Raw genomic sequence first — 22,140 nt, 5'->3', positions numbered from 1 at the left:
GTTTAACTGGCTTATTAGTGGTTTAACTGACATAGAGTTGTGTTATCAAATGATCATACAGTACAGTAACCTCTGCTCCATCTTTAACCAGACTTGCCTCATCCCTTACAAAAATGCAGTTTCCAAAGGTTTCATTTTAATTTATTATTTAATTATTGTAACAAAAACAGTACTACTGTAACAGTAACAGTTTTGCGAAACATCAATATCCAGGAGATGGCACTGAAGACCAGTATATGCAAGCAGATAAAACCATCACATGGGAGCATCAGACAATTGACTGTTCTAAAGAAACTCAACTTTGTCAGGGTATAAAATGTAATTTTGTTGCTTGCTAAGTTGCTAACTGGAGAGCTCTTAATCCATTCTTTGCCAAGAAAGTTGAAAGAAACCTCACATTAATGTATCTAATAAGGCTGTGAAAAATGCTGTGGCTCATTTGTAATTTTGAATTATTCATTTTTGGTTGTTTTAATTCTGTAAAGCCTATTTTTAAAGGCCTATTTGCTTATATGTTTCTTTTTCTTCCACTTATTGTGTGTGTGTGTGTGTGTGTGTTTGTGTGTGTGTTTGTGTGTGTGTGTGTGTGTGTGTGTGTGTGTGTGTGTGAGTGTGTGTTTGTGTGTTACTATTTTTGTATTTAAAAAAATGATTAGACAGTCAGTGAATGGTTTTTGGGCATGCCATTAATCCATTCACTGACCGTCAGATGCATTTCTGAATAATTTGCTTGTGATGTGATGACAGAGATGATTTATTCTATTGAAGTGATTCTTGCAGGTCTTCATATTTTCAAAGTGGACAGCCTCTTTATTGGGAAAAAATTACATCACTTAAACACTATTAATGTCAATGATTATCTCTACAAATGTGCTGCTGGTGATGAAAATTAGGTTTGTAGCTATGCATTTTTTTTTAACCATTTTTAATCAAATTAGCTCTCAAATGGTTACATTCAGGTGAAATGCAGTTTTAAATAGTCACAGCTGAGGTCTTTTTCCCACAACGTATGTGTTAAAACCTCAAACTTCATGTTTAACTGCACAATTTCCGAGAAGGCAACTAAGATCAGTCTTTTTCAACAGAAGAGGAAGTCACTTACTGTTGATGCACGTAGTCATAATCATTAAGTGAAAATATTTAAAATCCAAAACTATTTCTAAACTAAGTACACAACAACAGAATACAATGTTTTTTGATGTATTCATCTTTAGAATGTGGAGCTATCACAACAAATTTTTAGTTGACGCAACAGATTATCTTTACAAAAAGCAGCAACACTGAAAGTTTACTAGTGTGTTGAATAGGAAGTGTCTGCACATTTCTTAAGCATCTGCAGATTTCTTAAAGTGTTGGAGTAGATGATGACAACATCTCCACTGTCCCTCTTATTCCTGAAAACCCCATATTTATCATGATGATTTGACAGGATGAACTCCAGTCGAAACAGACTGTCATAGTACTGCGATGAGTCTCCTGAGATAGAGCAATGAAAAGTTTTGGAGTTTGATTTGATATCATATCACAGAAAAGCCCAGGGATTCATCTTTACAATACACCAGGAAGTAGAACATGGCATGCATGGTGTTAGAGAGCAAAACATATGACTTAAACAGGACAAAAATGAACTGCGGGGGCTTGAGAGGTTAAAAACAATTAATCATCTGGATGTCTGTGACATGCATGACACATGTTTTGATATACTTTATGCGTGCATGGTTAATGTATGCAGATGCAGTTTGTTCAACTCAACAAGACTTACAGATAACCATTTTAACTGTTTGATCTTTAATATTTTCATTTTACAAGCATGTTGTGAAATGGACTGTGCAATTTAAAATCACAATGATGGCATTGCCTAAGGTACAAACTCCTTATTTGGGATATTTCCTCTTTCAGGTGGTTTATGTGTCAGAAATAGGCAGGAGATCTTGAGAAATTTCTCATGAGTCACAGTGTTGTTTTCTGAGAAGACCATAGCCCAACTATCTCATTGCCTGCTGCTCAGCGCATGTGCCAGTTTACCCCCCTCAGCCAATCACTGATTCATCACTATAAAGCAAGGAACAATAACAACCACACAACAGCAAATGAACTGTAAGCTTCAGGAGGCAACAAAGACAGCTGCAAGCAAAACAGCAAACCAACTGTTTATAGTGTATACTATCTGAGAGGTAAGCACTGAAATCTTTTTAGGTCACATTTTCCCTGTTGTGTTTGGCTCCATGAAGGTTCTGTTTTGTTTTTATTGCTTTTAAATTTGCAATATTTTACTTGTACAGCTCTTTTTCATTCAGATATTATTTATTCATATAGCGTGAGGGACATTAACAAATAGGAATTGTATACAATTAAATGTGTCTTAGCAAAATGGTTCTATAAAGTAAAACATAAAACATTATATAAAAACCACCCTTATGGATCAGAGTCAGAATCAGAGTAAAAAAGGTATGTCATTAAAATAACATATGTCTATAATGTTTCAAGAATGAATAAAGCTGCAGGAGCGCATCAATAAATTAATGGATTGTGTGAATAATCATTAATGGTAGGATTCATATAGTGCAATAGATTTTTGGCAGAATATACATTTATAAAAGCATGTATTGATCATGGTTAATGGCCATTTATAATCATACCGTTGTTGCCTGTTAGTTTGTGATATTTCGTAATGCACGAACTTGTTCAACAACTTGTAAAAATGTATTAGTATATATAGAAATTAACATTTACCAAGATTAACAAAAGTTGTTGTAAAAGTATTGTTAATTTATAGTTCATGTTAACTATTGCTAAACTAATGTCAACATATACAAACTTATTGTAAAGTTTGTTACCAATTTTATTTGGAAAAGACCCATGGTACATATTTACTGATGTGAATGTCTTTTGTTTTAGAGATGTTTCTTACGAACACGCTCTCCTTTCTTCCAAATGTTTTTTTAGGATCTCCAAAAAAAAAAGGGAGGGAGGACAATTTCGTGGTCAAGATGATGTGTACCTTCAGGATATTACTGTTAACATGCGCTCTGTGTTGTATTGAAGCGGTAAGTGGAGCAGAAAATAGAAGTGAAAATTCCTACTTCCTAAAAAGGGTCTTTAAATGGAATAAACCTTTTCCCTCCCCAAATCTAATATTTAAATTTCTGTTTATAGATTTACCGCCCTTGGGATAAAAGATTTGGGAAATTTCCTGCTTTTCCAGCAGTGGGTAAGTCTTAATTTTGTCACACTGGATTATATTATATAAATACAATTTTGATACAACCTGATGTTGTGTTTGTGGCATGTGTGATAGAATAAAGGGTTAAACTTGACATCTGCTTTCACAGGGAAGCTTGAAGAGTGCATACCTGATGGAAGTGATGGGAGCAGCTATAAAGGCAACGTGTCAGTGACAGTCAATGGACGGTTATGTGTCTCCTGGCATTTAGTCAAAAGACAGCCAATTCCATCTCTTAGACACCACCAACATAACTACTGCAGGTAGATCCAGCGCATTTTCTAATAAGTTTAAATGCTACATGGCCAAGTCTGGAGAATCAAAATTATAATATAACCCTATGTTGTAGGATTTTTAAAAACCTGGAGTACTACTAAAATACCTCTCAGATGGTTGACCTTTGCTAGTGGAAAGATCTAGTCTATATTCATGAGAATGTTTTGCTTTTTCAGGAATCCAAATAAGAGAATTATGCCATGGTGTGTGGTTAAGAAAAGAAACCGCTTTGTACAAGAATATTGTGACATTCCACGCTGTAAAACAAAGCCGAGTAAGTGGAAGTGCAGTCTACCATTTATTATGATAATTTAAGTCAGTGAATATAAATTATTTAGAATTGTAGGCCTATACATTTAAACGTGTTTAAGTGTAAGGGTCCTCTGAAAGAAAACTGTAATTCAGTACACTGAAAAGTGTAATGTAATAACCATACTTAGAGATACAGCAATGTCAAAATCAGAGTAGCATTTTAAACAGAACCTTCAAAGACTTCTCTCTCTCTATATTATTAAAATAGCACATGTCACTCTTGTGCCACTGCATAAAAAGTAGCTTGGGGAGTACAGTGAATAGTGAATAAATGAATGGATTATATGAATAACTGTTAAGAAAATATATTTACATATTTATTATAATACATATGTATCTATTTAATTATTTTTCCCAATGTCAAAATCATGATAGCCCTTTATGCAACATGATAAGTTAATGTTAGTGGAAAAAGTTAACTGATTGGCTGTTTTGACTAATACAAACTATCATTGTTATTCAGCCAAGAGTCCACCAAAATCTGAACCATCAAAGCAGGACACAGGTAGAATTTGGATTTACTATATTAATACTAATTCCATACAAAATTGCTCAATAGTTGTTAAGTTGTTACAACAAACTCCATTATGGATATCTTTGCATTCTGTTCATTTCCTTGTGTACTCTGTAGAAAATGATCTCTTCTCATTCTGTCACTGGTTTGATAGACTGTCTCTGTTGTTTCTCATCCATTATGCAGAGTTAACATGTGGAGAGCGATCCCTGGTCCCTAGATCAAAGATAATTGGTGGTGTAAGGTCAACTGTTGAGTCTCACCCTTGGATTGCAGCTATCTTCTATGGAGAAAAATTCACTTGTGGAGGATCCCTCATTGCTCCCTGCTGGGTCCTTACTGCTGCCCACTGCTTCACATCAGGGTATGTCAATTTTTTCTTAACTTCAGAGTCATTTAACTTTATAATTCACTACTTAAAGGGTCACCCAAAAATGAACGTTCTGGCATTCTTACCCTCATGGTGTTTCAATCCCACATGGCTTTTTTTCTTCTGTGGAAAACAAAAGCAGAATGACCAAGCTGCTGTGTCCCTGGTCACGATTCACTTACATTATATGGAAAAGAATGACAATGAAAGTGAATGGTGACCAGGACAGAGCAGCATGGACATTCTGGTAAATAACTTCTTTTGGGTATGACCCAATAACTCCTTCTGTTATGACTCTCATTTTGGGTGTAAACTATACATCTAATGCAGTTAGATGGCCTTCGATGACAATGGTCATTGAATTATGCATTACATTAAGAAATTCTATATATTTTTTTCTTTGTTTTGAATAGGATGAACACAAAAACAAATAAATACTCTGTATATTTGGGAAGGAATGCCATCAATGAAAGCAACCCTATCAAAGAGCAGCAGTTCACCGTGAGCAAACTAGTGGTCCATGAAGGCTTTAACTACAAAACCCAAAACTTTACCCACGATATTGGTATGTTTGCATTATGTTTGAACTTTCCAGAATGAGGAAATTAAAGTCTCTATGAAAATGGGAGAAGAGCATATAATAAGTAGTGAAAATGACTTCCTTTGCCTCTAGCTCTACTAAAGATAGTTGGCCGCAATGGAAAATGTGCAAGCAAGACCAGCTCTGTGAGAACCGTGTGCCTTCCCCCTTCCCGGGTGATGCTTCCTCCAGGAACCTACTGTGAGATCCTTGGCTATGGAAGACATGAAAAGGGTAAGATGACACATACTGTATATAGATACTATACAAAGATAGTGTATTAGAGCACAACAACAATAATAATTTCCTCCGATAATAAGATAGATGAGGACAACATGGTGTGTGCACAAGTTGATCTAGATATGAAATATAACAACATCTCCCCAACTGAGACATCCTAGGAATATAACATATTGTACTGTACTATACAATGTAACACTATAAATCAGAATAAACTATTAGACATTTTGGCATTTTTGTTATATTTCTGTTGATGTCATCAGTTAACCCTCAGTTAATTACTTCTTAAGTCTAAATATGAATCCAATTTTAATGTCTGGACACATATACAGTATATGCATCTAACTTTATGTCTGGATATAAATTTGCAAATATATAGTTTAATGTGAGATAAAATGTAACAAACAACAAATCTCATCATTGCTTTTTTTTTTAATCTGTGAAGATGGCTTTGAGTACTCTAAGCATCTGAAACAGGCTCAGGTGAAGCTTATTTCCCAGAGAGATTGTGTAAACTATTACAATAAGCAAGAGGACAATGTCAATGAACACATGTTCTGCGGAGCTGGTGAGAGTTGGAAGGAAGATGCTTGCCAGGTAAACCAGAAAATTTCAGTTTGTAACCGTATACCAACTTTTCCAACTGATGATCTATAAGTGTCTTAAATAATTGTAAAATATTTCCTGAAAACTGTGAAAAAAATTACACATCTCATTGTGTTTCCTTCTCTCTCCTTTCAGGGTGACTCAGGAGGGCCGCTTTTGTGTGAAGTAAATAACATAATGTTCCAGTTCGGTATCATTAGCTGGGGAGATAAGTGTGCAGAAGAGTTTAAACCAGGTGTTTACACAAAGGTCACCAACTTCAACCAGTGGATCTCAGAGCACACTGGTTTACCCTCATATACAGCAGGCTCGAGGTATCCACAAAAGGATTAACTTTGAGGGGTTCACTTTACGGCAGAAATGAATGCTTAGCCACTCAGGGTCATAAATGTGTTAGTTATTTTTGCCTTTTAGGAGAGATGTGGCATCTACGTATGTTGCAGTTGCATAGGATTCATCTTTGACAATGTTATCTTTACATACTACTGCTTTTTATAGGATAGTGATTACAGTGTTAAAGAAATAGTTCATGTGATATGAAGTGATATGATAGGTGTGGGTGAGAAACAGATCACTTTCACATACTTATTCTATTTTTGTGATTCACATTCTTCCTGCATATCGCCCCCTACTGGGCAGGGAGAAGAATTTCTAGCACAAAATGACTTAAATATTGATCTGTTTCTCACCCACACCTATCATATCACTTCTGAAGATATGGATTTAACTACTGGAGTTGCATGGATTATTTTTTTGATGCCTTTGTGTGCTTTTTGGAGCGTCAACATTTTTGGCACCCATTCACTTGCATTGTATGGACCAAAAGAGCTGAAATACTCTTCTAAAAATCATAGTTTGTGTTCAGCAGAAGAAAGAAAGTCATACACATCTGGGGGTGAAAAAATGAGGGTGAAAAAATAATGACAGAATTTTCAGTTTTGGGTGAACTATCCCTTTAAGGTGAATTAAGGATCCGTATGATATAAGGATACTTTATGGTCAGTTTGTGAATCATATTTATTTGCATAAACTTACTAAGTCTGTCTACTTACAAGTCTAAAATATTTTTTATGAACTGTGTATTTTGTTTTAAAAAAGTTTATCAGAAACTGATGTTAATGACATGGATGTTATAAATCAGTCTGAAAACAAATAATGATCTGTTCTCAGAGGTTAGATTTGATATTGGATTGGGCATTATCTGGTTTGTTATTATGTACTTTTTTTATTCTTAATTTTAATAATGCGTTATTTAATTTCTATTTATTGCAAATATGTGTGTATTTATTTTTCATAGATACAGCTATCAATGTAAAACATACTTTTTCCTATCAGTTTTTTCAATACAAATCTCTCCTTATTTCCAAGACAAAAGAGGCATATTTTATCTGACATGAATTAAACTTGCTTGAAATCTCATCACATTTTTCTCATTCATTGCACACCTGGGACTGTTAATTTTTCTCTAAATCACAACCAGTTCTAATTTCATATTAATTGTCAACCTTTCTAGCATTTATTATTTAATTCATCAGTCAGTGCAACAATATTTTGAATTGTATAAAAATATAGCAATGAGGCAGTAGGTTGTGCACACTTGTGATACAGAAGAGGCTAGTGTCATGTTCTGATCCCATTCCGGCTCCACCTCTCCTTTCACTCTACTTTCTTGTGCCTCTTCTAATCTGTAATTAAAGGCAAAAAGTCCTTTAAAATATGCAAAACAATCTTACACACAAACATACACAAATATTCACATGACAACACCCATAGATAGCTACTGTATATGCATTTGGTGTTTGAAAGCTAAAGCCAATATTTCCAAACCGCAGTCTATTCAGCATATTTTGGGCCTTCTGTATTGCTGACAGGATGATAAAATGATCTTGATAATGATAATTCATGTGAAGTGTGAATGATTATGGAGAACAGCTGTATGCTGTTTAGTATAAATGTCAAGATAGCAGGGTTTTGGGGAAGTGTCCGTGAGAAACTAGCCATCAAAATGTACTTAAAATAAATTAAAAAAAAATAAATAAAAAAAAACTTTGGTTTGAAGACAAATGATGAGCAATGAATTATATTACATCATATAAGATTGGCTCCTGTACCCTATATTGATGGATCGACACAATCTCCTCCTTGTCTTTCAGCACAGTTCAGGTCAGCTAAGACCAAACATCAGTAACAACTATATTATAAATGAACAGCATTACATTTATGTGTAACAAAAGTGGAGCCAGTTCTGTAGCATAAGATCTAAAAAATTCAGCAGCAAAGCCATCTGGCCCGGATGTTTTCTTAGTATGTATTTTGTCATTCTGTTGTGCAACATATTTTGAGCTATTATTAGTATGCTAATCGGTTAGACAATCGCCTAAAAGATAAACAACAACAAATTATATTTGCCAATGTAAAAGCTTATGGTTTCAGTAGAAGTGATATTCATTATATATTTTGCATGTTACATGACTGGTGGTGAGTGCCCTAAACCTGGCACTGTATTGGTTTTGAGTTCTGTAATGACTCTCACTGTACATTAGAGGGCGCTGCCAGATCATTAGAAGGATCTTGGAATTTACCTGAAGAAAATTATACTCAAAGACCTAACACTAAACATTTCATGAAAAAGTTGAATGAAACTTTTTCATGAAAGGGTTCTTAAACACATTCTAACATCATAGATTGGGAGAAATATTTTGATATAAATAAATGTTTTTTTAAAGATTTGTACTGTATATAGATGAATTGTTCTGATGTGAAAGGACAGCAACTTATGTTTTATCTTTTATTTATTGCCTCATGGTGTTTAATTTTCTTCTTAGTCAGTCGTACAAGTATTTGTCTGTTATATTGTCAGTTATATTGAGTATGTGACACTCACTGTGTTACAATGATAGAGGATGGCCTGAAATCTATCCATGAAGATTACTATTTGATGTAAATCAGAGAGAGATATAACTGATGAATATCTTAATTCTTCATTGTTGCATATTTAGATCACCCTTTATAAACAAGGTATCTTCAGCCACATTGCCAGATATACTGTATATGGCTGAAGCAAGTCTGAGTCATACTGTATCCCCATGAAGAACATGAGTTTATTGCTGCTGTTGTCAAAAGTGTAACTTTATCAAGAAGTGTGTTGTCAGTGGAGTCACGTGACGCCATGCGAGGTTCGGACGTGTGAACGGTGAGCTCTGCACACTTTGCTAGTTTTAATACTTTTTATGTCATAAACCGGTGAGATTCGATACATCCTGATCCCTAACTGTTCTAGGAAGACAGTATGTCAAAGAATTCAAAATCCTCGGGCTCTGGAGACATTAAAAGACACTTACATCCTCAAGCTGACGCCCCTGAGCAGGCCGCAAGCCCGGGAGCCAATTTGGCCAGAGAAGTGAGGGAAATTTGGCGAGAATTGTTGAACATGTCGGCAATGCTGACGAAGGTCGTTGCTGACTTGGAGGATCTTGCTGTAATACGTTGATCGATCACTGCCATGGAGACGAAATTCACTGATGTGCTTACAAGAGTGGGGGATGATGAGAAACGGATCGATTATCAGAGAGGGAATTATCTGTTAATCCGCTTGCGACCAAGGTGGATTTGGAGCACGTCTGGGTAAAGTTGGAGGATATGGAAAACCGCAGTCGGCGGAATAACGTCCGTATTGTTGGAATTCCTGAAGCCGAAGAAGGTCGGGATATGGTGAAATTCTTGGATGGGCTCTTTCTAAATCTGCTCAACATAACAGACCATAAGCTGTGCCATAAGGAAATCGAGCGAGCTCACAAAAAAGCTTTTTTGTGGAGGAACACACCTTCGGGAGAGTTATGTGGATGAATCTCCAAGCTCTTTGTGTTTATTCCACCTATTGGATGGAGTTTGCTTTATAGATTATCTTCTGTTGTGTAATTCTGTCTCACAGAATTTGTATAGAAACACCGGACTTGAGCAATCTGATGGCAAAGTTGTCACGGGGGCTCTCGTAGGCGTACATGGACTATTTGAGTGTAGAGGGATGGATGCCAGTTGGCGTTGTCATGCGCTGGGTTAATGCGCACATTTTTCTTTTTTCTGTTTGTTTGGTTCGATGGGAAGTTTGGGTTTTTTATTGTTGCACTAATGTGGTCTTCATCATTTTATTTTTGACACACAGTCTATTTTTTCTAATATGTCAAAATGTCAAATGTTAATATGAGTGGATTGTCTCTCTCCACGTGGAATGTGAATGAGTTGGGGCACCCCATAAAAAGAAGGAAGGTTATTTCTCTTCTTAAACGTAAGAAATGTGATATAGTGTATCTTCAAGAAATGCATCATTCCCCGCAGGAAGCTGAAAAATTTGGGAAGATATGGGGTAGACATGTTTTCTTTAGTGCTGGCTCAATTAAGACCAGGGGAGTCATTACATTGATAAGTAAGAATCTACAATTCAAATGTTTCAAACAGATTAAAGATAAATTAGGAAGAGTCATTATATTTTTAGCAGAAATTCAGGAGCAAAGGATGATTTTGGCTAATATTTACTCACCTAACGCTGATGATCAGGGCTTTTTTATAGATTTTGAAGGGATGTTGCAAGCCGCTGGCACCCCTCATGATATAATATTGGGAGGAGACTTTAATCTATTGATGGACTCAGTCCTTGATCATAGTGAAGCAAAAGTGTATAAGCCCCCTAGAGCAACATTGACGCTTCACAGGATGTGTAAAAATCTTGGTCTTACAGATATTTGGAGACTTTTGAAACCATCTGGTAGGGACTATAACTTTTTTCATCAGTCCATAAGATTTATTCTAGAATAGATTTTTTTTTATATATATCTAAGTCCCTCATTTCATCTGTTGTTTATTGCTCAGTTGGAAACATCTTAGTCTCAGACCACGCCCTGGTGAGTTTAGAGGTGTTGCCACATACGGAGAAAAATAAATCATATAGTTGGCGCTTTAATGTATCCCTTTTGCAAAATCCTGAATTCCAACAAATGTTAAAGGCTGAAATCAATGTTTATATATGGAGACCAACTGGTCCTCAGTATCCTCTGTGGGTGTGGCTTGGAAGGCACTTAAGGCGGTTCTTAGGGGCCGGATCATACAGTAGCCTATGCCTCATTCACCAAAAAAATCCAAAGCACGAGAACTCGTGGAGTTGGAAGGGAATATTAAAAGTGCCAAGGCAGAGCTGAAGTGCCGAATGTCGTCTGATGGCCTTAGAGAATTGACCCGATTGAACTACAGATATAATACTATTTTGTCACAGAAGGTTGAGTTTTGGTTATTCAGGGCAAGACAGTCATACTTTGAGTCAGGGAATAAAGCTGGGAAATGTTTGGCTAGATATATAAAGGAGAGAGAGTCTTTTTCTACCATTCCCTCAGTGAAATATGCTGGTGGTGAAATATTTAACTCAGCCACTGATATTAATAATGCTTTTAAAGAATTCTATCTTGATCTCTATAGTTCCATGTCTTCATCTACTGATGACGAACTTAATATATGAACTTTGTGGAACCATTAGAACTCCCTAAACTGAGGACTGAGCAAAAACATTATCTTGATTCTGAGATAACCTTGGAGGCGGTAATTAAGGCCTTGCCTACAGGCAAGGCTCCGGGCCAGACAGCTTTGCTGCTGAATATTTTAGATCTTATGCTACAGAACTGGCTCCACTTTTGTTAGAAGTTTATACGGAATCATTAAAGAATGGAAAGCTTCCACCAACCATGACACAAGCCCGGATCAGTCTGATTCTTAACAAGGACAAAGATCCAAGTGAGTGTAAGAGTTACCGTCCAATTTCCCTGATCCAGCTAGACATAAAAATACTGTCAAAAATTTTGTCTAACCGATTAGTAACCATTCTGATAACATAAGGCATTTCATCATTATCATGTGGTCAGTGGCAAATGATCAGACTCCAGTCGCTGCCATCTCACTTGACGCCAAAAAGGCGTTTGATATGGTAGAATGGGATTATCTTTTTAAGATTTTGGAAATATACAGGTTTGTGAATACTTTTATTGGATTGATTAAGTTACTTTATAGACTCCCGGTAGTGGCGTTACAAGCAAATGGATTAATTTCAGATTATTTTACTCTGGATAGGGGCAGGGTTTGCCTTCTTTCCTTATTATTGTTCTGTCTTGCCCTGGAACCATTAGCAGCCGCGATAAGAAAGGAAGAGGATTTTCCAGGGGTAGTGGCAGGAGGAATGGCGAATAAGCTTTTGCTTTATACAGATGATATTTTATTATTTATTATTATTATTTACCCCACTGGATCTATGCCTTGCCTCCACAGAATTATTAATTCCTTTTCTAAATTGTCAGGTTACAGAGTCAGTTGGTCTGAATCTGAAGCTTTGGCTCTGACAGTGTACTGCCCAGTAACAGCTTTTCAGCTGGGCACCTTCCAGTGGCCCAAACAGGGCATTAAGTATTTGGGCATTTTATTCCCAGCAAATTTGTGTGATTTAGTTAGAGTTAATTTTGACCCCTTAATAAAAAGGTTTTCGAGCGATGGGGGCAGGTGGGCTTCATTACATTTATCTATGATTGGGAAGGTTAATGTTATTAAAATGAACTGTATTCAAAAATTCAACTACCTGCTATAATCTCTTCCTGTAGATGTCCCCCTCTCTTATTTCAAGCAATTTGATAGCATAGCGAAGTCTTTCATTTGGAATGGTAAGTGTCCCAGATTACATTTCAATAAATTACATAGGCCGATTGACAATGGTGGGCTAGGCCTACCCAAGATTTTGTTTTATTATTATGCAATCGGTCTCAAACATTTGGCCCATTGGTTGGATTGGTCGGTATTGAACAAGAAGTTCTTGCCCCTATTTCGCCATTGCAAAGCCTTTCTATTAAACTAACCGGAGAAGTTAAGTTACACCCCGTTATCTCGCATTTGCACTCGGTATGGACAAAAGTGTCCAGAGTGTTTAATTCGGACATTTATTTAAATGTTGCCTCAAGCATGTGGCTGAACCCAAAATTATGTATTAATAAGTCCCTTTTCTGCTGGTCAGAGTGGATTGTGAAGGAGGTTAATACGCTCAGTGACCTACAGTATATGAGAGTGGAGTGTTGAGATCCTTTGAAAATATGGTTCAGCACTTTAGGTATTTACAGCTGTGCCACCTGTTCTGTACTATTTTTGGGAGCAGCATACACCCCCTAAAGCAGCAGATACTCTGGGAATGGTGATTGCTGCTTTTGGAAAAGGTCATGAGGCATCAGTGTATTACTCCCTGTTAATTCAGAGTCTGGGATGGAGCTTCAACTTCTCTCAAGAGATTATGGGAGAAAGATTTAAAGTGCATCTATTATGGTTTTTAAACATGCCTAATTTTGTTTTAAAGGTCTCATGCAATAGATTTACATGCATCCAAGGTCAAAAAACACTTTAATTTGCTCATAATTTAAATTGCAGCATTAGTTTTTTTTCCCAGTGTCAAAAACGACTCCTTCAATGATCCGTTCTAAAGGATTCATTCTAAACTCCTCCTTTCAGAGAGCCTACTCTGCTCTGATTGGTCAGATGTCCTAGTCTGTTGTGATTGGTCTACCGCTTACAGCGCGTGTCGGAAAGGAAACGCCCACTACCATATTCGAGTTTCAGCTCCGTCTGAAAAAATGTCTGTTTTACCTTACTAATTTAAGCCCGAGTCCGATATTGATACATCGGAAGATCAACCCAAACCACCATTGCAAGCACGACGAGAACAGGATGTTTCTCAGTGGTAAGTTTATATGTTGTTTGACAATAACGTGAGTTAGCCGATTAGCAGAGGCTAACAGCTAATAAGCTAACAGCGTGCACTGGCTGTACATGTAAACAGACCAGAGGCGGGTTTTTTGTTACCAAATTACGTAGGTTAGTACAGGAAGTAAGTCTGGAATTACTAATGACTCGTTTTAGGTGTTCAGAATCGGCTCTTTCTTTTGGGAGTTAATAAATCCATTTGTCGTGCGCTTAATATATATAATCTGATTCCGTATTTTAATTATTTTATGAATGGAATCAATAAAAATTGTTAATAACAAAAAAGAAGTGTGTTGTCTTATGACACTACATGATATTATTATTATTGTGATGGCATATGGCAAGCCGTTTTAGCTTTTATTAATTCGCAGGATATGAATTGTTGATATCAACAATTACATTTTCACTAGTTAAAATTCTAATTCTTGATATCAAGATTGTAATTTTCACTAGTGGAAATGCCAATTGTTGATATCAATAATTACATTTCCACTAGCAAAAACGTGATATAAAAAATGACGTAATCACTCACAGAAATCACATTCTTGATATCAAAAATGGGATTTCAAATAATTTTTGATATCTATAATTGAATTTTCACTAGTAAAGTTTCACACTGATATGTCATTAACTCCTATTCAAAATACAATTATTGATATAAAAAATTTATTTCTTACTAGTTGAAATTACAATTTCACATATTAACAATTCTTTTCTAACTAGTGAAAATGCCAATTTTTGATATCAAAAATTTAATTCCAACTAATAAAAATGCAAATTTTTTATATCAGTAATTTGGTTTTCACTAGTGACAATTTTAATTTCTGATATCTGTAATGTAATTGTTACAGTTGAAGTCAGAAGTTTACATACACTTAGGTTGAATTCATTAAAACTCATTTTTTAACCACTCCACAGACTTAATATTAGCAAACTATAGTTTTGGCAAGTCGATTAGGACATCTACTTTCTGCATGACATGACTAATTTTTCCAACAATTGTTTACAGACAGATTGTTTCAGTTTTAATTGATTATATCACAATTCCAGTGGGTCAGAAGTTTACATACACTAAGTTAACTGTGCCTTTAAGCAGCTTGGAAAATTTCAGAAAATGATGTCAAGCCTTTAGACAATTAGCCAGTTAGCTTCTGATAGGAGGTGCACTGAATTGGAGGTGTACCTGTGGATGTATTTTAAGGCCTACCTTCCAACTCAGTGCCTCTTTGCTTGACATCATGGGAAAATCAAAAGAAATCAGCCAAGAACTCAGAATAAAAATTGTGGACCTCCACAAGTCTGGTTCATCCCTGGGAGCAATTTCCAAATGCTTGAATGTACCACGTTCATCTGTACAAACAATAGTACGCAAGTATAAACACCATGGGATCACGCAGCCATCATACCGCTCAGGAAGGAGACGCATTCTGTCTCCTAGAGATGAACATAGTTTGGTGCGAAAAGTGCAAATCAATCCCAGAACAACAGCAAAGGACCTTGTGAAGATGCTGGAGGAAACAGTTATGTCGATAAAGTCCGATATCGACATAACCTGAAAGACTGCTCAGCAAGGAAGAAGCCACTGCTCCAAAACTACCATAAAAAAGCATATTTGGGTGGCATTGCAACGCCCCTTTCATCAGATTGGCCAACCCGCGCTGTCTTCTGTCCTGCCTTAATTCTTTTAGCCAGAATAACAGTTGGTACCACTCTGCATATTTGGCTTAATTTTAATTAAATATTGTCCTGAACAACCACTCACTGTAAACTACACATGCCATACGCAGAAAAATATTGTTGCTGGGCACAAAGCTGGTGCTGTTGTGACTTGCGAGGTGTTGTCTCTAATCGTCGACACGTAAGAGATCGCAAGCCACATCATATGTTGACTGGGAGTTTAGTCTCACATACAGATCTGGAAAAGATTAAGAGACCACTCTTAAACATTTCTTAAATCAGCATCTCTACATTTATGGCAGCCATTCCATTCCAATGTCTGTTGAATTCCTGCTTGAATTCCTGTTTGAATTGGCATATGTGAAAGATGTGAACAGCACAGCAATGTGAAAGATGGGTAGAGAGCATGCCAAGATGCATGAAAGCTGTGATTGAAAATCAGAGTTATTCCACCAATAACTCTTTCTAAGTTAAAACATTAGTATTGTGTTATGTATAAATGAATATGTACAGGGGCCTGGCGAGTACTGACGCTGTCTACCACCCCTGGAGTCACAAGTTCGAATCCAGGGTGTGCTGAGTGACTTCAGCCAGGTCTCCTAAGCAACCAAATTGGCCCAGTTGCTAGGGAGGGTAGAGTCACATGGGGTAACCTCCTCATGGTCGCGATTAGTGGTTCTCGCTCTCAGTGGGGCGTGTGGTAAGTTGTGCATTGATCGCGGAGAGTAGCATGAGCCTCCACATGCGGAGTCTCCGCGGTGTCATGCACAACGAGCCACGTGATAAAATGCGTGGATTGACGGTCTCAGAAGCGGAGGCAACAGAGACTTGTCCTCCACCACCCGGATTGAGGTGAGTAACCACGCCACCACGAGGACCTACTAAGTAGTGGGAACTGGGCATTCCAATTTGGGAGAAAAGGGGATAAAATGTATAAATATGTAGTATATATATAAAACATGAATATGTACTTGTTTTCTTTGCATTATTTGAGGTCTGAAAACAATGCATATTTTTTGTTATTTTGACCAGTTGTCATTTCCTGTAAATAAATGCTCTAAATGACAATAATTTTTATCTGGAATTTGGGAGAAATGTTGTCAGTAGTTTATAAAATAAAACCTTTCAGTTTACTCAAAAACATAGTAAATCTAGAGAAACTAATAATTTGGAGTGGTCTATTAATGTTTTCCAGAACTATATATACAGTTGAAGTCAGAAGTTTACATACACCTTAGCCAAATTTCACTATTCCTAACATTTAATCGTAGAAAACATTCCCTGTCTTAGGTCAGTTAGGATCACTACTTTATTTTAAGAATGTGAAATGTCAGAATAATAGTAGAGAGAATTATTTATTTCAGCTTTTATTTCTTTCATTACATTCCCAGTGGGTCAGAAGTTTACATACAATGTGTTAGTATTTGGTAGCATTGCCTTTAAATTGTTTAACTTGGGTCAAATGTTTTAGGTAGCCTTCCACAAGCTTCTCACAATAAGTTGCTGGAATTTTGACACATTCCTCCAGACAGAACTGGTGTAACTGAGTCAGGTTTGTAGGCCTCCTTGCTCGCACACACTTTTTCAGTTCTGCCCACAAATTTTCTATCAAATTGAGGTCAGGGCTTTGTGATGACCACTCCAATACCTTGACTATGTTGTCCTTAAGCCATTTTGCCACAACTTTGGAGGTATGCTTGGGGTCATTGTTCATTTGGAAGACCCATCTGCAACAGAGCTTTAACTTCCTGGCTGATGTCTTGAGATGTTGCTTCAATATATCCACATAGTTTTCCTTTCTCATGATGCAAACTATTTTGTGAAATGCAGCAGTCCCTCCTGCAGCAAAGCACCCCCACAACATGATGCTGCCACTCCCATGCTTCACGGCTGGGATGGTGTTCTTCGGCTTGCAAGCCTCACCCCTTTTTCCTCCAAACATAACGATGGTCATCAGAATGTCTTTTTAATGATATCTAAAAAGACTTTCTTACTAGTAACAATTAAATTACAGATATCAGAAATTAAAACTGTCACTAGTAAAAAGGAATATCTGATATAAAAAATTAGCATTTTTACTAGTTGGAATTCAAATGTTGATATAAAAAATTGCCATTTCCGCTAGTAGAAATTACATTCTTGATATCAAAAATTATATTTTTACTAGTAAGAAAATAATTGTTGATATGTGAAATTGGACTTTCAACTAGTAAGAAACTAATTTTTTATATCAATAATTACATTTTGAATAGGAGTGAATGACATATTGGTGTGAAACGTTAATAGTGAAAATTCAATTACTGATATCAAAAATTATGGTTTTTACTAGATAAAATTTCATTTTTTATATCAAGAATTCTAATTTTAATTAGTGAAAACTGAATTGTTGATGTCAACAATTCATATCCTGCGAATGAATAAAAGTAAATTCGACTTGCTATACAAGTTTGTGCAAAACCTGTTGATCCATATTATCCCAACATGATTTGAGAATGTTCCAAAGATCATCTTGTGTGACTCAGTGGAAGCTGGGAAATCTGACATTTTTTTAAGGAATTAAGATGCTTAATGTCACAACTTTCTGTTTATTTCCAGGTTTCAATGTATATGAGAGATAAAGTGTGTTTATGTGTGAGTAAGAGAAAAAACCGTGCAATCATATAAGACTAATGGGTGCAAATGCAGCAAATATGGACAAGTCAGCAGGTCAATCATGCAGTGTTATTATAGTTTTGGATTTTTAATGTAGTTTTTATTCCTATTTTATATTTAGTTTGTCATAACAATTTAGTTTAGTTTTCATTATTTTTCACAGTTTGTCTGTTAGATTTAGTTTACTTTTTGTTTTCTTAGTGTTTTGTAGTTTCAGTTTAGTTAGTTTTTATTTTAGTTTTAGTATTTTTTTTTTTTTATGGCTGCCAAATCTGAGTGTTTACTGGTGTAATTTAAAAAGTCTAATATAATTTAAATTCTCAGGGCAGTCTTGTGTTACCTCTATCTAGTGGTATTTTCATGTTTAATGTGGATTGTACATGTTGCAAATGTTATAATATAGGATGAATATGGGTAATGTGACAAAGAACATTTAAGCTTGATCCACACTGTATCTATATGTTTTTCCTTAAATTATTACAAATCATTACTAAACTAATCTTTGGGGAGTAAAAAATCAAAGGGATAGTTCACCCAAAAATGAAAATTCTCTCATCATTTACTCACACTCATGCCATCCCAGATGTGTATGACTTTCTCTCTTCTGCTGAACACAAATAAAGATTTTTTAGAAGACTATTTCAGCTCTGTTGGTCCATACAATGCAAGTCAGTAGGGGCCAAAACTTTGAAGCTCCAAAAAGCACATAAAGGCAGCATAAAAGTAATCCATATGTCTCCAGTGGTTTCATTCATGTCTTCAGAAGAGATGTGATAGGTGTGGGTGAGAAACAGATCAATATTTAAGTCCTTTTTTTACTGTAAATCTTGACATCAAATGTTTCTTTGGCAATCATGATTTCAAGCTTGATTATATTTCCCAGTGCCATCTAGTACTCTGTGAACTCTACTAGTAAGTGTAATTGAGCTTGAAATAATGATCGTTCCTGTGTACATGTACAGTGAAAAAGGAGTTACACTTTGGTCTGTTCTCACCCAAAACAGATTAGATCACTTCAGAAGACATTGATTAACCCACTTATGGATTACTTTTATGCTGCCTTTATGTGCTTTTTGGAGCTTCAGAGCTTTGTACCCTGTTGACTTGCATTGTATGGACCTACAGAGCTGAAATATTCTGCTAAAAACTTTTATTTGTGTTCAGCAGAAGAAAGAAAGTCATATACATCTGGAATGGCATGAAGGTGAATAAATCATGAGAGAATTTTCATTTTAGGGTCAACTATCCCTTTATATTTTTGAGGTTTTTAATTGATGATTTTATTTTGAGATGTGTGGCAAAGCTCATTTCATGACCACTGGTGGGAAAACAATGGTAAAGAAAATGACAGAAATCTAGTTAAGCTTATAAAAAAAGCAGAAGTTAACTTAATGTTATGATCTGAAAGTATATATGAAAATATTAAAATGTATTCCAAATAGATGTAGATATTTTCTTTAGAATAATTTTTTCTCTGTTCCACTTTACCAGTACTGCTTAAAAAAATCTGTGATTTGGTCAAAAGAGGGTCTTCAAAGGTTCTACATCCCAGTATTGAATATTTCTTCATTTTTGCTTTTGACAAAGGTAGAAGACATCCTAAACTTTCTTCAAAGGTATAATCTTACGTTATGTGTTGTTTAGCGCATAATTCAAAGGGTCAAGAAATGTAAAATTTCCAAAAGTGTCCCACTTTGCCCATATTCACCCTAGTATAACAAAAACTCAAACAAATTTGAGATCATTTTTATTTTATTTTAGTTAGTTTTGGAGTTATGAAAAAGTATTTTAGTTTAGTTTCAGTTTTTTCCAATAATTTAAATTTTTATTTTAGTTAACCGAAATTATTTTAGTTTGTTTTAGTTTTCATTAACTATAATAACACTGGGTCATTGGATGATATAAAGTTGCTGAGCACAGCATTACTCGTCTAGGCTATAATTGGCCCAGATCTGCACTGTTCAATTTGAACACAAACAGTTTTAACACCAGTAACAGTAATATGATTTCCAACAATCATATCTAGGTATTTAAAAGGACTATTAATAATTCCAATTTGTCATCAGTAACCATAATTATCAGTCAGCTGTTTTTAAACAGTACATTCTAAACAAATGTGTTGGCATTATTATATTCAGGAGGCTACTAAAATAATTTTGCATAATAAAAGCCCTGTCTGAAACTTGGCAACTTCGAAAAGAGTGGAAAAGCACAACCAAAGCAGGAGTTCTTCTGTTAAGTCTGAGAACACTGAGAGACTGCAGACAACGTCCTACATACGCAAGCAGTATCCCCAAGTGATTCTGGACATAAAAGGTGCAATGGCAGCTGCTTCTTACATAATAAACAATTTACCTTCTTAGCAAAGCACTTCTCTGCTCCTCCATTTTAAATCTCTCCTTATTTGGTAGCCTTACAGTTGCTTTGTGTTTTCTTCCATATTAGTGCTGAATGGTGTCTGAAAAGTTACAATGGGGTCTTGCTTGTCTAAAGACCTTACCTGCGAATTATACATGATGATAACATGAAAACATTATTTTCAGGCAGATTTTACATCATCAGAATTCAAAATGAAGCCCTGTCTTTCAGTCTGCAAACAGAATGTCTCAATATGGGGAGTCAGTCTCTCTACAACCAAATGTTGATTCTTGTCTCTAAACACTTTGTCTAATGTATTAAACAAAATGAAGTCACAAACAAGGATTTTTAGAAGAATATCTTAGCTCTGTTGGTCCATTCAATGCAAGTAAATGGTGTCCATTGAAGGTCAAAAAAATAATCCATCCATCTCTTGTCATTTAATCCATGGCCACATTCACACAGCAGCAGAATACGGTTGTCAGACCTATTTTAAGTGCTTAATACGGTTACGTTCACACACAGTTCGGTTATTTATGGGTGTGACAAACGCATTCTATAACCGAACTGACACCCGCAAATTTTCAGGTCTCACAACTGCATTCTCGGCAAACCTGTGTTGTGTGAACGAAACTGTACTAGAAAACTAGTTGTTAGTTACGTCATGTACAGTGAGAGACACGCTGCACTGTATATGCGTGTGTCTCGTGTGTTTCATGTGGGGTTTTGTTAACTCACGGAGATGGAGAAATGAGCTGCTTGTCATCTGAAGATTCAGCCGCTGTCTTCCACCGGCTGCTCACGGGCACAAGCCGCATGACACAAAAGCTGCGCTCTGCAAGTGGTTAAAACACATTAAAGCCGCTGTCGGTTAATTTTTTTTTAATTAAATTTTTTATCCCCTTTTCTCCCAATTTGGAATGCCCAATTTGTGGCACGGTTACTCACCTCAGTCCGGGTGGTGGAGGACAAGTCTCAGTTGCCTCCGCTTCTGAGACCGTCAATCCGCACATTTTATCACGTGGCTCGTTGTGCGTGACACTGCGGAGACTCCACATGTGGAGGCTCATGCTACTCTCCACGATCCATGCACAACTTACCACACGCGACATTGAGAGCGAGAACCACTAATCGCGACCATGAGGAGGTTACCCCATGTGACTCTACCCTCCCTAGCAACCAGGCCAATTTGGTTGCTTAGGAGACCTGGCTGGAGTCAATCAGCACACCCTGGATTCGAACTCATGGCTCCAGGGGTGGTAGTCAGAGTCAATATTCACTGAGCTACCCAAGCCCCTCCCGCTGTCGGTTAATTATGGAATGATGGATGAACTCATGCCTCAACTGGACTCATTTATTTAATAACGCGGCAGTAATTGTGATAAGACATGCCGGTGTTATGGATGTCGTCATCTTTTAGTCACTGTCACTATGGTTACAGCTGTTAGAATACCGTTGTGACTTTGGTTGTTCGTTCATACAGACAGCATTCGAACTGCTACTTTACGCTGTTATATGAACAGACTCAAGACTCACACCTCTAAGTAAATACGGCT

General features: G+C 36.3%; 1 protein-coding gene across 2 annotated transcripts; it reads left to right on the top strand.

The window, feature by feature from the left end:
* The first annotated feature begins 1,994 nt into the window (after nucleotides 1-1,994).
* LOC127413968 (tissue-type plasminogen activator-like) lies at nucleotides 1,995-7,540 on the top strand. Of its 2 annotated transcripts, XM_051651566.1 has the most exons (11): nucleotides 1,995-2,174; nucleotides 2,947-3,047; nucleotides 3,157-3,211; nucleotides 3,333-3,486; nucleotides 3,676-3,773; nucleotides 4,275-4,316; nucleotides 4,512-4,689; nucleotides 5,109-5,260; nucleotides 5,369-5,509; nucleotides 5,961-6,112; nucleotides 6,257-7,540. In XM_051651566.1, exons 2-11 carry the CDS (start codon nucleotides 2,991-2,993, stop codon nucleotides 6,452-6,454), a joined length of 1,227 nt encoding a protein of 408 aa, XP_051507526.1. In that variant the 5' UTR covers nucleotides 1,995-2,174; nucleotides 2,947-2,990; the 3' UTR covers nucleotides 6,455-7,540. The 2 variants fall into 2 exon arrangements, with proteins under 2 accessions (XP_051507526.1, XP_051507527.1); XM_051651567.1 differs by lacking the exon at nucleotides 4,275-4,316.
* Nucleotides 7,541-22,140: the final 14,600 nt, after the last annotated feature.

Source organism: Myxocyprinus asiaticus, chromosome 23 (assembly GCF_019703515.2).
Source record: "Myxocyprinus asiaticus isolate MX2 ecotype Aquarium Trade chromosome 23, UBuf_Myxa_2, whole genome shotgun sequence".
Classification (NCBI taxonomy): Eukaryota; Metazoa; Chordata; class Actinopteri; order Cypriniformes; family Catostomidae; genus Myxocyprinus; species Myxocyprinus asiaticus.
The sequence above is the reverse complement of the archived record's forward strand: the minus strand, read 5'-3'. Positions and strand labels throughout refer to the sequence as shown.

Coding starts and splice junctions, on each gene's coding strand:
- LOC127413968 (XM_051651566.1), top strand. CDS start 2,991: ATGATGTGTACCTTCAGGATATTACTGTTAACATGCGCTCTGTGTTGT. Junction 3,212..3,332: donor TCCTGCTTTTCCAGCAGTGG/GTAAGTCTTAAT, acceptor CTGCTTTCACAG/GGAAGCTTGAAGAGTGCATA. Junction 5,510..5,960: donor CTATGGAAGACATGAAAAGG/GTAAGATGACAC, acceptor TAATCTGTGAAG/ATGGCTTTGAGTACTCTAAG.